Raw genomic sequence first — 19,772 nt, forward strand, 5'->3', positions numbered from 1 at the left:
AAAAATGCCAATCAGAGTCTTTCTTGTGGGTCTTTGCCCTTCGGAGGAGAGAGAGAGTAGAGCAGCCAATCCCGCTCCAGTGTAAAAGTGTAAGTCTTACTTTCAGGTGCCTGAAAAGTCGGAATTCTGGCTAGAGGGTGCTGCTCTGTGCTAAGAGTGAGTGAAGCCCCAGGAGAGACAGTGATGGGTCAGATGGACCTTGGCTCCAGGGTTCCTGAGGCCTAGTTACACCCTAGTGCCACCCAGGATGGCTGTCCAGCCCTATGTTAAAGTCTGTGAACCATTCATTCCCATTTTTGCCTGAGCTGGTTAGAGTTGGGTTTTTGTTACCTGCAGTCAAAAGAAAACCAGGAGTCTCCTTTATGTGGGATTTTTATGTTCCCAAGGACAATGGTTTACAAGGAATTTATATCAAAGTAACATAATAAAGTAGAAAGAACATGCCCTTTGCACTAAAATGAAATATTTTTAATGCCGTTTCCAGCAAGAAAAACAGGCTGTCTCTTTAACTTAAAAGAAGAGGTGATATCTAAACTCAAACAGTAAGGACTAAATGAGAAAAATGGGAATATAAATGAAAGTGTCTGGCACATAGGAGGCATATAGGAAATGGTCACTCCCTTCTTTTCTCCCTGAAGACAGGCTTCCACTTCTGTGTCCTTCAGTATCACCATTCTGTGATCAATGAGCTCAAAAACAGGAATTGAACCTACCAGCTCTTAAACTTGTTGGAGAATAAAGAAGGAAATAAATATCTAGGGAACAAGTAATTAGAAGCATTAGTTTGAAATGTCAATAATCCCTTGATACCTGGACTTCTTTTTCCTATTTCACTTTTACTTAAATCTCCCCAAAGGCTTATAATTTTATAATCAGGCCAACATGAGATATACTTTGGAAAAACTAGTGACATTGTGCTTTTATTTGAGAACAAAATAAATGGGCATGACTGGAACTCTGTCAGGATGGTCCTTAACATTCTGCCCTAAACAGGGTATTATTAACTTTCCAACACTGTTGGTGTAAGAAGTGCTGCGAACATCTTAGAGAATTAGAAAAAGTTTGAAACAAACTCTGAAGGTGAGTTCTTTAAGAAGGAAAGAGAGCTGGTTTCCTTTTTGTTCCTTTAAAAATTCTAGCCAGAAATATCACCCAATTTATAACGAAGACCATACACAGCAGCACCAAAAAGGCCATTTACAAGAAGAGTTTTTCTTCAACAGAATCCACTTGAACGCGATAAGAAATTGCATCTTGGCTAAGAGCAGTTCACTAGGCGACAGGGCCATCTAAGTGCCTAACTAGTATTTAAATTGTCAAGGGTTGGGAATGTGCAAATTTAGCAGCAAAAGACTCTTGTTTTTTCCCTTGTCAAGGGAAAGTGATGGTGGTCAGAGGCGCCAGTTCCAAGGGCTGGTCCAGCGGTGGCCGCTGGTCTTGGTATTCCGCCACATGCCCGTTCCGGTGGTGACCGTACTCAAACTTGATCCGAAGCTCACCAATCTTGGACTGAGGAAGGATATCTGGAATCCACTCAATGATAAACGGTGTTGGCTCCTTCTGATCTGGGGAAGTATTGCCTGAAGACCGAAAAAAAAAAAAAAAGAACATTGATTAGTACCATTCCAAAATTTGAGGCTGGACAGATGTAACTCTGTTCAGTAATAAAAAAAAAAAAAAAGGAGAAAAAAATTAAAACAACAACAACAAAATAGGAGAAACAGTGGAGAAGAATCAAGGGAAGGGAAAAGTGATTACTGGTGTATCTATCCAAATAAAAATTTCAGGGAACTGTCTGGCACCTTCAAATGAAATAAGACCCAGCCTCCATGGAAATAGAGCCAAAAGAATACTAAGGAGAGCCCAGATTAAGGAGAAAAGATAGCTGGATGAGATTAAAAGGGAGACTAGCAAGAAAAGGTCAAGTTTCAAGGAAACCAGAAACAATTAAAATTACGTGGTTCTAAAACATACTACAAACCCATAATAACCAAAGGAGTGTGGTACTGGCATATGTCTAGACATATGAACAAAACAGAAAGATCCAAAGTGGACACAAATAGAACAGGAATTTAGCATAATATAAAGGTTGCATTTTCAATTAGTAAAATTAGTGATTAGTAATTTCAGTTAGTAAAATACAAGTGTTTCTTATAATAGTGTGCATCAATTAGATAACTATCTGGAAGAAAATAAAAGGTGGCAGAATCATACCTCATACCTTACATCAAAATAAATTCCAGAGGATCAAATATTTAAACATGAAAAACTCAGGTTACAGAATGCTTTCAAAAAAATATAAAACACTAGCAGGGTCCAACTCTTGATTTTGGCTCAGGTCATGATCTCACGGCTCACGGTTCATGAGATCTCTTTCTCTTCCCCCACTTGCATTCATGCACTCTTTTCTCTCTCAAAATAAATAAACATTTTACTAAAAAAAAAAAAACTAGCAGAATTTAAAATAATACAATATACCTTTCAAAACTATGGGGCATCTGGCCAGTTCAGTTGATAGAGCATGTGAATCTTTTTATTTATTTATTTATTTATTTATTTAATGTTTATTTTTGAAGGGGGGAGAGAGAGACAGAGCGTGAGTGGGGGAGGGACAGAGAGAAAGAGAGACATGGAGAATCTGAAGCAGGCTCTATGCTCCAAGCTGTCAGCACAGAGGCCAACAACAGAGCTCAAACCCACAAACTGTGAGATCATGACCTGAGCTGAAGTCAGACGCTTAACTGAGCCATCCAGGAGCCCCAGAGCATGTGAATCTTGATCTTGGGGTCCTGAGATCCTATGTTGGGCACACTGCTTACTTAAAAAAAATAAATAAATAAAAAAATAAAAAAAAGGGCAAAGAAATTTTGACACTTGCTACAACATGGATGAACCTTGTAGACATTATAGTAAGTAAAATAAGTCAGAGAAAGGAAAAATACTGTATGATTCTGCTTACATAAGCTACCTAAAGTAGTCAAATTAATAGAGACAGAAAATAGAATGGTTGTTGCCAGGGACCAGGGGTGAGGTGAGAGTGGGGAGTTACTAATTAATGGTACAGTTTCAGTGGAGGACGACAAAAAAGTTCTGGAGATGGATGATGGTAATAGTTGCACAACAATGTAAATGTGCTTCATGCCTGAGAACTATACACTTAAAAATGGTTAAAATGGTAAACTATTTTATTTAAAAAAATTTTTTTAAGTTTATTTATTTATTTTGAGAGACAGAGAGTGAGCAGGGGAGGGGTAGAGAGAGAGAAGAGAGAGAGGATCCCAAGCAGACTTGGCACTGTCAATGCAGAGCCTGATGTGGGACTCGAACCCATGAACTATGAGATCACGACCTGAGCTGAAGAGTCGGACACTTAGCCAACTGAGTCACCCAGGCACCCCTAAAGTGATAATTTGTATATTATGTATGTTTTATAAAATTTTTAAAAAGTTAAAAAAATATTGTTTAAGAGGCACCTGCGTGGCTCAGTCGGTTAAGCGTCCAACTTTGGCTCAGGTCATGATCTCACAGTTCGTGAGTACGAGCCCCATGTTGGGCTCTGTGCTGGACCCTGCTTCAGATTCTGTGTCTCCCTCTTTCTCTGCCCCTCCCCCACTCATGCTCTCTCTCTTTCTCTCTCTCTCTCAAAAATGAATAAACTTTAAAAAATTTAAAAAATAATGTTTAAGGTAGATATGGAAAGCTGTCATGATAATATTTTTAAGTTAAAAAAGCATCTGAGAGGGGCGCCTGGGTGGCGCAGTCGGTTAAGCATCCGACTTCAGCCAGGTCACGATCTCGCGGTCCGGGAGTTCGAGCCCCGCGTCAGGCTCTGGGCTGATGGCTCAGAGCCTGGAGCCTGTTTCCGATTCTGTGTCTCCCTCTCTCTCTGCCCCTCCCCCGTTCATGCTCTGTCTCTCTCTGTCCCCAAAATAAATAAACGTTGAAAAAAAAAAAAAAATTAAAAAAGCATCTGAGGTATGAGCCCATGTTTTGCAAACTCTTTTCATGTGTAGAACAGAGTCTAAAAGGAGATATGCCAAATTTTTTTTTTAATGTTTATTTTTGAGACACACACACACACACACACACACACACACACACACAGTGCGAGCAGGGGGAGGGGCAGACAGAGAGGGAGACACAAAATCTGAAGTAGGCTCCAGGCTCTGAGCTGTCAGCACAGAGCCTGTTGCAGGGCTCAAACTCACAAACTGCGAGGTCATGACCTGAGCCGAAGTCAGAAGCTTAACTGACTGAGCCACCAGGCACCCCTAAAATCTTAATGGTGATGTCTTCTATGGTGCATGAGCTTATAGGTGGTTCACTTTTCTCCTTTATGGTCTATAATGAAATCTATGATTTCTCTATAATGAATATGTATTACTTCTATTCTATTCTGTTCTATTTATTTTTAGAGATTTTATTTTTAAGTAATCTCTATACCCAACATGGAGCTCAAATTTACAACCCCAAGATCAAGAGTCATGTGCTCCACTGACTGAGTCAGCCAGGTGCCCCTTATAATTTTATTTTAAAAGCATTGTTTCAAAAGAAACAAAACACTTTATTCCATGATGGCCTTTACAAGATGAATGCATGTGTCTTCTTTGTTTAAGGTCAAGATGCAATGTCTAGGACAGTTCAATGCACACAGCTAACCTTCAAAGGAAAATGCGCTATTGAAAGCACAATTTCACTTACCAACTTTGAGAAAAGTTTTTAGTTCCAAAGGTCGCAGCACAGGTTGCTTTTCTATACGACCATAGGTTTCTGCTATGCTCTCTACTTCCACTTTAGGGCATTTAAACAGCTCATAAGTCCCATCCCGGTTCTGGATAAAACTCCGAGTGATTTCCAAGGGCATCTGGACACGAAGTCAATACCAAGAAAGAAGAGAAAGGAAAAACTTTCAAAGTAGACAAACATTTGGATGACAACAGATCTTTCACTTATTCTTTTTTGTTACACTCAAATTAATGGAAACCTCCTCTTGTATTTTCAAGTAAATGCTATCAAGAAATCTGCCTTTTTTCCTTTACATCATTCATGGCTTTCCTTTTTTCTCTATAACTTTAATTTGAACCCCAGCCAAACTATCTATGAACTGAACCTCTAACATCTTCATGGCTATGCAATGGCTACTGGCATAGACTTGCTTTCAAATCAGTTTTGTTCCCTTTCCTCCTGCTCTGCTAGCATGATTCTTCTCCTAAAAGCTCTACTGACAGCATCTACAGCTGGCCTAACACCTTGTATGCTTCACACCATCCTTGGGACTAAGCCAGACAGAACTTGAACTGGTCTTTGCCACTAAACAGTAGGGCATATAGCCTGTTTCTCATCGGCAAAATTCAGTTAATACCAACACATGGTTGTGAGTTTGAATGAGGCGATACAGGTAAGTAATGCCCAAACAGACGGACACTCCAAGATTATCAATTAGTTCTCTTCCTTCACTTGACAGTGACAGTGCCTCCCTGAACACTTGCTCCAGGCGAGAAGCTATCTCTGTAACTCCAACAATTAAAGAGGTTCCTCAAGTGCCTTTAGTGCTAACACAGGGCTTTTCTAGGGTTCACATGTAAGTTTTATAACTACCAAACAACTTATTCTTTTTCTGAAAGTAACAATGCCTTGCAATTAAGCTAATCTTAATGTATCAAACCACACTATGCTGAATTTTCTACAATATTCCATTACTGTAGGAAGGGAAAAGCCTCAAATTTTCAAGATCTGCTTGAAAAAGAAAATGTTTAAAAATGTCTAATATTCCTCTTGCAAAAAAGAATGCCAAATAATTAAGGGTCATTTTTCTAATGAGAACTAAATTGCAGTTTGTGGAGAAGCATTTGATTGTGCTGAGTTCATTGACCTCACAAATAGTATATTATCTCAAATTATTTATATAATTTCTAGCTCCCTGCCGGTTAATGTAGGGCTCACCATAGCTAGTAGGGGTTCATTATCTAATTCACAAGAAAAATGATCTCTGTTTTCTGATCCTAAAGGCAAAGAAAAAGGATATTCCAATTTAAGATACTTTTTCAAACCACAGGGAATACCCATTAAAATCACAGTCAGAACTATACAGCCATGAGTATTTCTGAATAATCTTTTAGTATGAAAAAAAGGAATTCTCTTCAGTGTCTATAACTCAAGGAATTGGTGCAAACATACTTCCTGCACTTGCTTCTCTTTCTTCCCCTCTTTGCCCTCCTACTATTGTAGAAACACACTCTTACCTCTGGGGTATCTAAGATTTGTTTAACTTGCAGGATATTAGTGATATGCCAGGTATACTTGGAAAAGGTTCCCAGTGGCAAGGCGTCTTTCCGAACAAAAGCTTCAATGTAAGAAGGGAACAAGATTAGACTACCAAAGAAATAACATTCTCTTTCATTGTATTTGTTACCCAGTTTTTAGAAAGTTCAGTGCAGTGCTATCCTTTCCTCATAGAATCTCAGCACTTTTAAAAAAGAAATTCTAGAGGCAAATCTGTAATAGGTTTGGCAGAAATGTGGTAAATCAAATGATATGGATTTCTGCTAACAGATGTCTCTGATGCTTCTTTGAGATGCTACTTATTTTTGCTACCTTAGCAACTGATTTCTTTGTTTGGTATAGCTACACGCACAGGACTCCATTATAAAACAGCACCTTACAACCTCTCACAACTTTAGATATACCAGAGGTCAAATTATAGTTCTTAAAAGAATTACATGGAGTTTAGGCCAGTTAACATGGTTGCCAACCTGTTGCCTTGCCTGAAGGACTATAAAGGGGTTTCACCAAAAGGCCTGCAAAAATAGCTAAAGGATGGGTTAAAAGTAATGTATTAGGAGGCCTAAAGTTTAAGGTGAAAGAAAGAATCAACACTGCCTCAGATAGATAAGCTGTGAAGACAAAGATTTTTATAGCCCTAAACAGTGATTCACAGATAGAATTCAACCTCAAAGATAGAATTAAACCTCAGTCCCTATTATAATCATCAAATAACTACTAACTAAAGATATAGCATTGATGTCCAGCTATAGTTACTCTCGGGCTATTTATCACTGAGCCATCTATTCTTCCTCCTCTCTCCCTCGTTTCCTTACACTACCTAATAAGTATCATGAAATTTCTAGTAGAAGATGTAATAGAAAACCAAGAAATAAGCACCAGAATAATGTAATTATAAAGGGTTCCAAGCCTAAGAATTACTCTAAAAATAAAATCTTCCTTCATCAAAATTGGGAACCATGAAAAACAAGTTTTTGTTTTTGGTACAGATTGTAATATGCTTCCAAGAAGCCAGTGCAAATAACAACTGGAACTTGCAATGCTTTTGCTGAAATTGGTTCATATCTAGAAAATGTCAAACTTCTTAGTGGGCACCCTCATTACACTTCACTGTCCTTTTACCAAGTTTGTGCTTTCTGAATTTTTCCATTAACTCTTACTGGAATAAGTATGGTACCTTTGAGGGGAGTGATCATTATCCCAAGAGCTGACTGGCTAAGGCTTCATGTTTTGAGCATGTGACTAGAAGTCCTAATCCTGAAAATACCACACGGTTTCTCTAAGCATAATTCTCTAAGGTCAAGATATCTATTGTTGTTCCTGAGGAAAAAAATCCCATACCTGTGGTGGAGTTGGGAAGCCGTTTCTTTGCACTTCCTATAGATATTCTTTGTTGCAGAGCATCAAAAAAGGACTGAGGAATGTGGAACACCAGTGGCTCTGGTTTGCCTATATCAAATAAGAAGAAACTCGTTTAAAGAAGCTCAGTGGGCTTTCTGACACGTAGGGAGAAGTGGAAGAAATGGAATTGGATGTCACTAACAACTAAAAATGCCACTGAGACTGCTTTATACAGAGGCAAAAAGAAGGCTTTGATTGACCTTTATGAGTCAAGCACTGTCACCAGCCCTACTCTTGATCTCTATTATGACAAATACAACAGACCCTTGTCATCTGCCAAAGATAACTTTTCAATTCCTCAGTTTCATAAACACCAGCATAGCCCAGACTTTTCCCTTTAAAGAGTGTCTGAAATGAGGTGAGTACAATGAGGCTGAGTTGAGAAGGTAAATTTGATTCAATCCTGCTCACTGTCTCCAAGCATTTGCTATGTGCATTTATGTCCAAGCAAAGTAACTGCAAGGTGTCACTCAGATGGTCTGGGCCAAGAGTGCCACAAAGTCAGGACACTGTTTATCCAACAAGCATCAGTCTTTCTCTCTGAATATGATCTCTAAGAAGGCAAAATGTTTTGAAAATACGTAAAAAACCTCTTATAGAAACTTGCAAGACACTAAGGTCAACAAAAAGGCAGCAGAAACAATGTTAGCGGAGGGGTTGGAAGAGGTCAGACTTTTCTTTAAAAACTGTCCATGAGGAGGGTGCCTGGCTGGCTCAGTGGTAGAGCAAGTGACTCTTGATCTCAGGGTTGTGAGTTCAAGCTCCACATCAGGTATAGAGCTTACAAACAAAACAAAACACAAACAAAAAAATCTGTTCCAGAACTACTATCTGGCTAGATACAACTTAAAGAATGGTTCTTTTTTTTTTTTAATTTGAGAGTGTGTGTGCAGACACAGGAGTGAGGTGTGGGGGAGGAGCAGAGAGAGAGAGTGGGTATCTTTTTAAAAAAAAATATTTATTTATTTTTGAGAGAGAGAGCATGAGCAGGAAGGGGCAGAGAAAGAGGGGGACAGAGAATCCCAAGCAGGCTCCGCACTGTTGGCACAGAGCCTGATGTGGGGCTCGAACTCATGAACTCTAAGATCATGATCTGAGCTGAAATCAAGAGGTGGACACTTAACTGACTGAGCCACCAGGTGCCCCTGAGAGAGAGAGAGAGAGAGAGAGAGAGAGTGAGAGAGAGAGAGAGAGAGAGAGAGAGAGAGAGAGAATCTTAAGCAGGTTCCACATTCAGTGTAGAGCCCAACATAGGGCTCGATTCCACGACCCTGGGATCATGACCTGAGCCAAATTTAAGGGTCAGACGCTTAACCTACTGAGCCACCCAGACATCCCAAGAATGGTTCTTAAAGAAGACTCTTAAAGACAGTTCAGATGCCTTTTTATTTAAAGAAGTTTTTTTTGTTGTTGTTTTGTTTTTTGTTTTTTTAGGTAGGCTCCATACCCAGTGTGATGCTTGAACTTACAACCCTGAGATCAAGAGTCTCATGCTCTACCAACTGAGCCAGCCAGGCACTCCTCAGATGCCTTTTTGAAACAAAGGTCAAACCAAGAAAAATAAAAATAAAAGGTTTTCTAGAAGTCCACAGAAAGACTTTATGTTCTTTCAAATGTTTTTACATACTTTATTGAATGCAGAATGTCAATGACAAAACTGTCACCGCTTCTGAGTCACTAAAACAGTGACAGTTTGGAAAAGTCACCATACAAAGGAATCTTAAAATTTTTCATCTTGAACTTAGATTGTGGGCTACATGCAAAGATCATGACTGGTCTAAAAGAAGTGCTAACTAACTAGAACTCAGGTGATGTGATGCCAGGGCTTAGACGTACAAATTACTCTTGAAAAGCCCACATAAAACATACAGACTCACAGTCCAGGAGAGATGATGATGACTTTGACAAAGGTAGTGGTAATGGAGATGGTGAGGAGGAGTGGTAATGGAGAATGGGACAGAGAGGGACCACTGTGTGCATCTTACATTATTGTTGGCATTCTATCTTTGATTTGGGGAGGTCAGTTTATAGGTACTTATTACATTACTTCAAAAAGTAAATAAATACAATTTTAACAGGAAAAAAACAGACTATTTTATTTATTTATTATTTTTTTAAGAGAAAGAGAGCAGGGGAGGGGCAGAGAGAGAAAATCCCAAGCAGTCCACATGCTGTCAGTGCTGAGTCCAATGTGGGGCTTAGTCTCATGAACTGTGAGATCAGGACCTGAGGTGTGATCAAGAGTCAGACACTAAACTGAATGAACCACCCAGGCAGACCCAAACATAGACTCTTTGAAACTCTTAATTTATTTCATATTTCTAAAAAGTAACTTCTGAAGTTTTATTTATTCTGAATTAATATAAACAAAATTAAACATGTATTGTAAGATCTCCATTCTTGTCTCTTCCCTTACCATGAAGCCGTAACTATTATAATCTTTCAAAACTCATCTCCTGTTGATTGTCTCCTTTTGAGCTACTATTCACTTTGGAGTGTCTTATTTATTTATTTATCTATTTATTTATAAATAATTTTTTCAAGTTTATTTATTTATTTTGAGAGAGACAAAGAGAGGGAGTAGGGGAAGGTGAAGGGCAGAAAGCAAGGGAGAGAGAATCCTAAGCAGATTCCGTACTGTCAGCACAGAGCCTGACATGGGGCTTGAACCCACAAACCGTGAGCTCATGACCTGAGCCAAAACCAATAGTTGGATGATCAACCGACTGTGCCACCCAGGTGCCTCGTATGTATGTATGTATGTATGTATTTATGTATTTATTTATTTATAAAAGATTTTATTTTATTTTTTTATAACTTTTTTTTAATGTCAATTTTTGAGACAGAGACAGAGTGGGGAAGGGGAAGAGAGAGAGGGAGACACAGAATCTGAAGCAGGCTCTAGGCTCTGAGCTGTAAGCACAGAGCCCAATGTACAGCTCTAACTCATGAACTGCGAGATCATGACCTGAACTGAAGTCAGTCACTTAATGAACTGAGCCACGCAGGTGCCCCTAAAGATTTTATTTCATTTTATTTATTTATTTTTAGAGACAGAGAGAGAGTACAAGTGGAGGAGGGCCAGAAGAAGAGGGAGAGAGAATCCCAAGTTCCACAGTCAGCATGGAGCCGATATGGGGCCTGAACTCACGAACTGCGAGATCATGACCTGAGCAGAAACCAGGAGTTGGACGCTTAACCGACTGAGCCACCCAGGCGCCCCCCTAAAGATTTTATTTTTAAATAATCTCTACATCCAATGTGGGGCTCAAACCTGCAACCCTGAGATCAAAAATCACATGTTCTACCGACTGAGCCAGCCAGGTACCTGTTTCATTTTTCAAATGACAGTCATTGGATGCCTGGGTGGCTCAGTCGGTTAAGTGTCTGATTCTTGATCTCAGCTCAGGTCATGATCTCATGGTTCGTGAGATGGAGCCCCAAGTGAGGCTCTGTGCTGACAGTGTGGAGCCTGCTTGGGATTCTCTCTCTCCCATTCTCTCTGCCCCTTCCCTGCTCACGTTCTTTCTCTCTCTCTCAAAATAAATAAGTAAACTTAAAAAAAAGATTAAAATGATAATCATAAACTGCAACATATTCAGCAAAGAACATTACAATTATATGAGGTCTGCAAATATGCTATGAGGAGTGTTTGAAGACCTAAGATGTATCACTTGGAGAAAAGAAGACCTGTCAGGCAGCATGATAGCTATGTGTGCAGTGGTAGGGACTGTCACTTAGAACAGGCCTACTCCATGTGGCTAGAGTGAACCAGAACCAACAGGAAGTACTAGAAGCAAATATTTCCACTTAGTGTGAGGAACACTTTCCTCACAGCTCTCACTGTCCAGCAATGTTATGAGCTGCCTGAAAAAGTGGTGAGCTCCTCACTACTGGACAAAGCCTGGAAAACTAGCCATCAAGGATGTTTTTAAGGCTATGGGCCAGGACTGGTTGGCTGGTCCACCTCTGAAATTGTTGAGGTCCCATGAAGTTATCACAATCAACCCAAATTCAGCCTGTATTCTCCAATCTTCCTTAATATGTCTATGTAATTTTATATAACTATCTTAGTCTCACATATTTAGATTTTTCTCTAAACGTTTTCCTCCCTTGCTCTGATTTTAAGTTTGAGAGTTAGAATGATCTTCTAAGGCTTTGGCATCTCTCTCACCTAACACACGTCCATATACATGTGTACACAGACAGGCATACCCTAAGACCAAGGCCATCTACCTTTACTTATTATTTACTATTTGCGCTCCTCCATCTCTAAATTCATTCTGCTAGTCCTGTGTTTTAATGATATGATTATTCCTTTATTTCATTTAAATCTCTACTTTCTTGTGGCCTAATGCACGCTGGACTGAAGCCTAATTACTTTTCCTATCAAAACAGAACAGAACTACCATTTGCAACAACATGGATAGAGCCAGAGACTATAATGATAGGTGAAATAAATCAGAGAAAGACAAATATCATATGATTTCACTCTAATGTGGAATTTAAGAAACAAAACAAAGGAAAAGAAGAGACAGAGAGAGAGAGAGAAATCAAGAAACAGACTCTTAACTACAGAGAACAAACTGATGGTTACCAGAGGGGAGGAGAGTCGGGGGATTGGTGAAATATGTGATGGGGATTAAGGAATGCACTTGTAGTGATGAACACCAGATGATGTATGGGATTATGGAATCACTATATTGTATATCTGAAACTAATATAACACTGAATGCTAACTATATTGGAATTAAAACAAAAACTTAAGTCAAAAAAACCAGAATAGAACTACAACACAATTACTTTAATTCTTCTACTTTCAGCAATAGCTAAGTTGGGCGACCAATACTTACCATCAAACTGATAGTGCATGGTTTGATGGATGCGTTCCGTGACACTGGCCAGCCAGTCTTGGAAGGACAGGGTCACTTGAGCCTCATCTAACAGCTGACCACAGGCTAGGAAAAACAAACAAAAAACTTTTCAGTAATTTTTATGGGTTTTTTTGCAAAAACAACAGTTAACTGAAGTCTGAAAAAGCTGCGGATTTTGTACAGAAAAGAGCAACAAGCTGAAATTTAAAGAAATTAGGTACATTAAATGAAATGGAAAATTCTAGGATTTTTTTTTTAAGAATCCATCTAGAGGGGTGCTGGGTTGCTCAGCTGGTTGAGCGTCTGACTCTTGGTTTGGGCTCAGGTCATGATCTCATGGTTTGTGAGTTCAAGCCTAGCACCGAGCTCTGTGCTGACTGTACAGTGCCTGCTTGGATTCTCTCTCTGCCTCCTCCCCTGTTCACTTTCTCTCTCAAAATAAATAAATAAACTTAAAAAAAAAAAAAAAGAATCCATCTAGAAAAAAATTGAAAAGTTGTGATTATTAACCACAGAAGGTTTGCAGCCTTTCAACATTAAACTGCAAATTGGAGGAGAGCCTCGCTGGCTCAGTCAGTGGAGCATGTGACTCTTGACCTTGGGGTCATGAGTTCTATCTTTACATTGGGTGCAGAGATTACTTAAAAATAAAATCTTGGAAAAAAAGAAACTGCAAACTTAAGAATGGCCTTGTATAATGGTTGCTTTAGAGATCTATAAATCAGGAGATAACGATGCCACAACTACTATTCATTTGAAACTAAAATTCTCATTAGGTAAATGTATTTAGTAATAATTTGGATGAAAATCTATTTTATTTTATTTTTCCTTTGTACCAAAGGAAGTGATGAAAATCTGTTAAAAATCTTCTACCTGATATTTTTGATTTGTTTACTTCTTGACCTTCCAAAAACATTTATTCCTGGAATATGTCAGTTCTTAGCTAATTGGTTAATTAAGATTTGGTTTTGTATTATATGCTATTTATGTACTAATCTTGTCTTTAAAACCACAGTATGAGTGCAGGGATGATATCTAGTTTTTAATCACTCAGCCATAATGTATGAGAGTTAAGAAAATGTTGATCCCCAAATGTATGGGCCTAATTATGCTGAATAGAAAAGTAAATATAAAGGCTATGTTCAAATTAAGTTATTTTGTCTCATAAATTCAGAAAGAGAACCATGCTACTGCTTTTAGGTATGTTTTCAAACTTCATTTTTTTTTAACGCATGTTGACTTTTAATTGATTGATTGATTGATTGATTAAGTAATCTCTATGCCCAACATGGGGCTTGTACTCACGACCCTGAGATCAAGAGTCACATGATCTACTGGCTGAGCCAGCCAGGTGCCCCAAACTTCAATTTGGGAGAACAGATTATATTTGCCTTTCTCAGCGAATATTTATCCCTGCAGAATTATAAAATATATTTCTTCAAGTTTGAGGCTCCACACCAACTGCATGTGGGTAACAGGCAACAAAAGGAAAATATCTTATAGAACATGTGCTGCCAAAACATGAAGGAATCTTTGCTGCGTTTGTCGTTAAAAAGACACGATTTGGGTCTGGGTATGATTTGAAACCAGTGGAACAGAATAGATCGCAGCCTCAGTGCCTGCTCGTGTTTATCTTACCACTCTTTGGGGGATAACATGCAACATTTCTTTTGATTATATTGCTTTGGGCTTCTTTAGGATGATTTTCCACCTCTTCAGCCTACCGTGGCTAAGGGAAACTTACCCTGCCTTTTTAATGAAGAAGCAACCACAGGTTTTTTCAGGCCACTTTTCCTTAGATTACTGCTCACTGCATCCTGAGGCAGCAGTGAACTGTTCGTCTGTGCACCTAAACCACACATTATTATAGTGATTTAATAATTTAATAATATGTCTGCAGAATATAAATCAATTCAATATTAATTTCTCAAGAGTCTAAAACATAAAATGTCTTTGCTAAGGTCTAAGTTAGCTTCAGCTTCTAGAAGGAATTAACATTAGCATTAATACATAACGTTTTAAGTTTTATATGCTCTTTACTGGAAATTGGGATGTGGGTGTGGGACCTAGAAGTGAAAAGAAGAAAAAAAATTCACCCACTGTTCCCACTTCTCAATCACTATCAATTTTCTGGTGAACTACCAGAAAAATTGTGTGTGTGTGTGTGTAGCTGATTTTGCTGGTTTACTGATTTTAAGTAACTGTGATTATCCCAGGATCACCAAATTTAGCAAAAAAAAAAAAAAAATCTAAATTTCAAATAAATGGCTTTTTAATATAGGTATGTTCCAAATATTGCATGGGACATACTTATACTAAAAATTATTGTTTGTATGAAAATCAAATTTTACTGAGCATTCTGTATTTTACCTGAGTTATCTAAACATTTCTTTATACTTCTTTATAATAATTTTTAATGGCTGCCTAATATTCTATCAAGTTAATTTATTATGGTTTATTTAACTACCCCTAGCGGTTGGCCCTTATTTGTTTCTAATTTTTCAATATTATAAATAATTGTAAAGTTAACATCTGTGGACAAAATGTTTTTCCTGTATCAAGGATTATTTCCTCAGAATCAGGACTACTGAGTCAAAGGATAAGAACTTTTTTTTTTTTTTTTTTTGCTTTCAGGTTTTCTTGGGAAAGACCAATAAATAAACATTTAACAACAGTCTCTGCTCTATATTGCTGCCAGAATTACTTCTCAAAAACAGAAATGCCCATGTCACTTTTTTCTCCATCTTTCTCCAACATCCCAGCATCAAAACTCCTGTGCATGACCATTTGACCCACTTCCAAAAATACTCCCTGTCACCACAAAAATGTTCCTACTTACATGTGTAGACTGGTAGTATTTTTCTTTTGTTTAGAGTCTAGGACTTGCAACACTTATTTACAAAAGCACTTCACTATTTTCATATTGATTTATATGACTCCTTAATTGCCACTGGTACATTTACATTAAAAAGAAAAAATATATATATGATGCCACATGTTGAAAATACAGATAAGAAACTATACTCTTAAATTAGTGCAGAAGATATAATTAACCATTGTCACAAATTTTTAAAAATGCTCTATGGATGAAAACTTCATAACACTATCCTATGGCAAATTAAGGTGTAAAACTGGCCCAAATATTTAAGGGATAAATAAAATATACAATAATAAAAGGAGAATCTGGTTGGATCTTATACTCGGCCAAAAGAACCAACTCTTAGCTCAATTTCACAAAGAATTATCAATGAGGGATAAAACTTTTTTCAGGAAAAAAACATAACAAACATTATTTCTGCATTTGCTAAGATTGAGTGAAATACATAAAATACAGTAAAACAATCTCTAAAGACAACACCACCAAACAAATGAAACAGCTGCTCACCAGGTACTTCCTCTTTTTTCCTCTTCTTTGGCTTAGAGGCAGTAGACTCACAAGCTGATACTGTCGATTCTGAATGGCAACCTAACTGGGGCACAATAACCTCTTTAAGACCTAAAATATAACACATTTCTTAGTTATTAATACCATCCAAGAGTAAGTATGGGACCCTACCTAGAGAAAAATTAATTTATAAAACACAAATTATGGAGTGATTGCCTGCTTTAAAATAAATTCTTATTTAATTAATTAATTAATTAATTAATTAATTTATTTATTTATTTAGAGAGCACACGCATGAGCAGGGGAGGGGCATAGGGAGAGGGAGAGAATCTTAAGCAGGCTCCATGCTCAGCATTGAGCCCAACTTGGAGCTCAATCTCATGACCATGAGATCACAGCCTGAGCTGAAATCAAGAGTTGTTGGATGCACAATTGACTGAGCCACCCCACCCCTAACATAATTCCCTTTAAAGAACTCCGAAACACATAGGTTTTTGTTCATGGACCATTAACATGATAAAAGACTCTACAGAGAAATAACACTAAAAAGTTGGGAGTTACTGCCAACTAAAGATCATTAAAAAATGAAAATAAAAAGCATCTATAAGATAAAACTATGTTAAAAACCACAACAGGGGCGCCTGGGTGGCGCAGTCGGTTGAGCGTCCGACTTCAGCCAGGTCACGATCTCGCGGTCCGTGAGTTCGAGCCCCGCGTCAGGCTCTGGGCTGATGGCTCAGAGCCTGGATGGAGCCTGTTTCCGATTCTGTGTCTCCCTCTCTCTCTGCCCCTCCCCCGTTCATGCTCTGTCTCTCTCTGTCCCAAAAATAAATAAACGTTGAAAAAAAAAAATTTAAAAAAACCACAACAAAAGATGATGTAGAGTCTTTAAATGTCTTTTGAGCAAGGTATTAGTTTTCCTCATCTTCAAAGATGAGAAACAAGCAAGCAAGCCAAAATAAAAGTGTTTGTTTGTTTGCTCTTTGTTTTTATTAATACAGGGCATCTATGAAAGAGTTTAAAAAACACAACAAAAAAGCAAAGCAAAGTTAACTTTTGCTAGATTGATTGTCTCAGTGAAAATGCCCAAGTCTCTTGATCATTAATTTCAATCGACGAACCAACCAGCAAACCAACCACCCAACTTTATGCAAGTGTGCTTACTGGGATTAAAAGAAGGAATGCTTTTCATTTGAATTATCTAGCAACTGCTTCTGAAGGTTGCTAGGACAATCTCCAAATGCCATTAGGGAACTCTTTCATTGCCATTTTAGAAAAACAGAGTAACTGTGTCAACACACCACCTACCGCTGGAATCAAAATTTAGGAAGTCTGAGAATTCCTGAGCCAATGTCTCGTCACTGGCAAAGGCACAGATGCAAGCAAAGAAATGAATACACCTCTGGGCCACCTCATCCTTGGAGGCATTCGACTTATGCGATTTCAGAGCCTGGCAGGAGCAGAAGAACCGGCGCTCGGGCAAGCTTTTGGCACTGATTTTCTGCACAAAGGATGTATGCAAATACCCCAAACTATGCTTCTGGCTTGCCTTGCATTTCACCACCAAAATGTTTTTAGTAATCCTCTGTACAAGGGGACCTGTGGGCTCTGTGGCCAGCTGCCAGATGGTCTGCTTGGTTTCTGGGGAGGCCTGCATTGCATTCAGGACTGAGCTTTTCAGAGTCAGAGGGGTGGCTTCTGCCTGGCAGTTCACTGCTAGCTTGATGTGCTGGCACTGATTCTCCACAACGCTCTGGGTGGCAGCTTTCAGGCATGAGGGGACATAACATCGTCCAGAGCTCAGCTGAGTGATGATTGTCCCATCCACCGTCTGGATTGTCGTCTCTGACACACCTAGCTCCACAAAGCACCGGTGATCGGGGCCCCGGTCTCTTTGCCGCACAGAGTAAACCTGCAGATCAGAGCCTGTTATGATTTTGACAGCTTCAACACTAGGCTGCTTCCGTGCACCGTAGCGGAATATGGTTCCACATGTCTTGTTCTTACAACTCAGTCCCCGGGTTCCATTGTATGTGCCGCATCGGGGACACTTTCTGATTCCCCTCAATGTGGCCTTCCCCAAATCAGACAAGAAAGCTGGGACTTTAGTCCTCAGAGAGTTTGGCTCCATTTTTCAAAGGCCCTAGAAAGAGCAATAAACCCATCAACATGAATACACACTCATACATATACACACACCAAGTTAAAATCATTTATAAGATTTAGTACAGAAAATAAAATGTAAAGAAATAATCTACCATTTTCAAATTGTACCCTCATAACAGAACATTCACTTAAGCCATCAAGCAAAAGGAAACTTTGCCTTTCACATTATTATATATTTTTAAAAACCTAACAACTAAAGCATTTCTCTAGGTTCAGCACTGTTTTCTACAACAGCACTGTTTTCTAGATTAGTTAACCTAATTTTTACATGCACAGATGTTTAATTTGAATAAGAACCGGAGAGTTGGAGAGATGAGTTCTTTCCTTTCCAACATTTCCCATAAAACACAAGCCTATCCTACCTGTATCAGCTGCCACAGCATCCAGAATACAGTGTAACCTGAATCCATAAGACCTGAAAGGTGTTTCATTAGTTTAGGATGATCATAGAAGACAGGCAAAGACACAATCATTTGCAGAGGAAATGATACTGTTTAACCCAAAGTCTTTTGAAGTTTGAACTCTATGGTGTAACAATGCAGACATTCTGCCTCCCCTTTCTTGGCCAGCCAATGGCAAAGCTCCTGCCCAGTGTTCCAGAGTCGAAGATTCCCAACTGCCCTAAGTGGAGATCTTGGCAGTCTACAAAACAAGAAAAAATGTTAAAGTTATACAAAAGTCTCTCCTCTTAGAATAGGAATCTAAGTCTTCCATAGATATTTGAAAAATATTTGACAGGGATTCTTATGGAAATGCTTGGCTTGTACTTCTAATTTAAAGCAGGTAAAACAGTGCTAATGTCATTCATTACACAGAGAGTTGTCAAGAACACCCAGAGCCATGATACATAATCAGCCAAATACTCATCCTTCTTAATAATAATGTATTGCATCTTAGAGTGCTTTATGCTAGTCAAAGCGCTTTCACATTATTTCATTAGAACCTCACAATACTAGGATCTCATTTGAGTCAAACAACCAGCACTCTTCACAGGAAAATTAAAAAGTTAAGTAACTTGAGGCACCTGGCTGGCTCAGTCAGTAGAGAATGTGATTGTTGATCTTGGGGTCATGAGTTTGTGCCCCACACTGGGCATAGAGATTACTTAAACAAAACAAAACAAAACAAAACAAAACAAAACAAAACAAAACAAAACATGGCTCAGCTGGTTGATCCTCTGACTCTTGGTTTTGGCTCAGGTCATGATCTCACAGTTCATGGGATTGAGCCCCGCACTGGGCTCTAAGCTGACAGCACGGAGCCTGCTTAGGGTTCTCTCTCTCTCCCTCTGCCCCTCTCCCCTACTCTCTCTCTCTCAAATAAGCTTAAAAAAAAAAAATGCTAAAAAAAACTTTAAAAAAATTTTTTTAATGTTTATATATTTATTTTTGACAGAGAGATAGATAGAGAGCAAGTAGGGAAAGGGCAGAGAGAGAGGAAGACAGAATCCCAAGCAGGCTCTGCACCATCAGCCCAGAGCCCGATGCTGGGCCTGAACCCACGAATCGCAAGATCATGACCTGAGCCGAAACCAAGAGTCGGATGCCTAACCAACCGAGCCACCCAGGCGCTTCTTAAAAAATGTTTAAATTTATATAAAAAGTAACTTGCCTGAGGTCACCCAGCAAAATCAGCAATGTGGTTTCCAGTGTCTGTTAGGAAGA

General features: G+C 38.8%; 1 protein-coding gene across 7 annotated transcripts in view; it reads right to left on the bottom strand.

The window, feature by feature from the left end:
* Positions 1–446: 446 nt before the first annotated feature.
* CA3H2orf42 (chromosome A3 C2orf42 homolog) overlaps positions 447–19,772 on the bottom strand; it is a 33,121-nt gene continuing 13,795 nt past the window's right edge. For all 7 annotated transcript variants that reach the window (XM_045446359.1, XM_045446360.1, XM_045446361.1 and 4 more), the window contains 9 exons: positions 18,471–18,750; positions 17,251–18,085; positions 15,943–16,053; positions 14,302–14,406; positions 12,537–12,641; positions 7,624–7,731; positions 6,243–6,343; positions 4,702–4,864; positions 447–1,580 (listed from right to left, as the gene is read on the bottom strand). In XM_045446359.1, coding sequence (XP_045302315.1) covers positions 1,372–1,580; positions 4,702–4,864; positions 6,243–6,343; positions 7,624–7,731; positions 12,537–12,641; positions 14,302–14,406; positions 15,943–16,053; positions 17,251–18,073 — 1,725 coding nt within the window. In that variant the 5' untranslated portion in view covers positions 18,074–18,085; positions 18,471–18,750 and the 3' untranslated portion in view covers positions 447–1,371. The remainder of the gene's footprint in view (positions 1,581–4,701; positions 4,865–6,242; positions 6,344–7,623; positions 7,732–12,536; positions 12,642–14,301; positions 14,407–15,942; positions 16,054–17,250; positions 18,086–18,470; positions 18,751–19,772) is intronic.

This window comes from Leopardus geoffroyi, chromosome A3 (assembly GCF_018350155.1).
Source record: "Leopardus geoffroyi isolate Oge1 chromosome A3, O.geoffroyi_Oge1_pat1.0, whole genome shotgun sequence".
Taxonomy (NCBI): Eukaryota; Metazoa; Chordata; class Mammalia; order Carnivora; family Felidae; genus Leopardus; species Leopardus geoffroyi.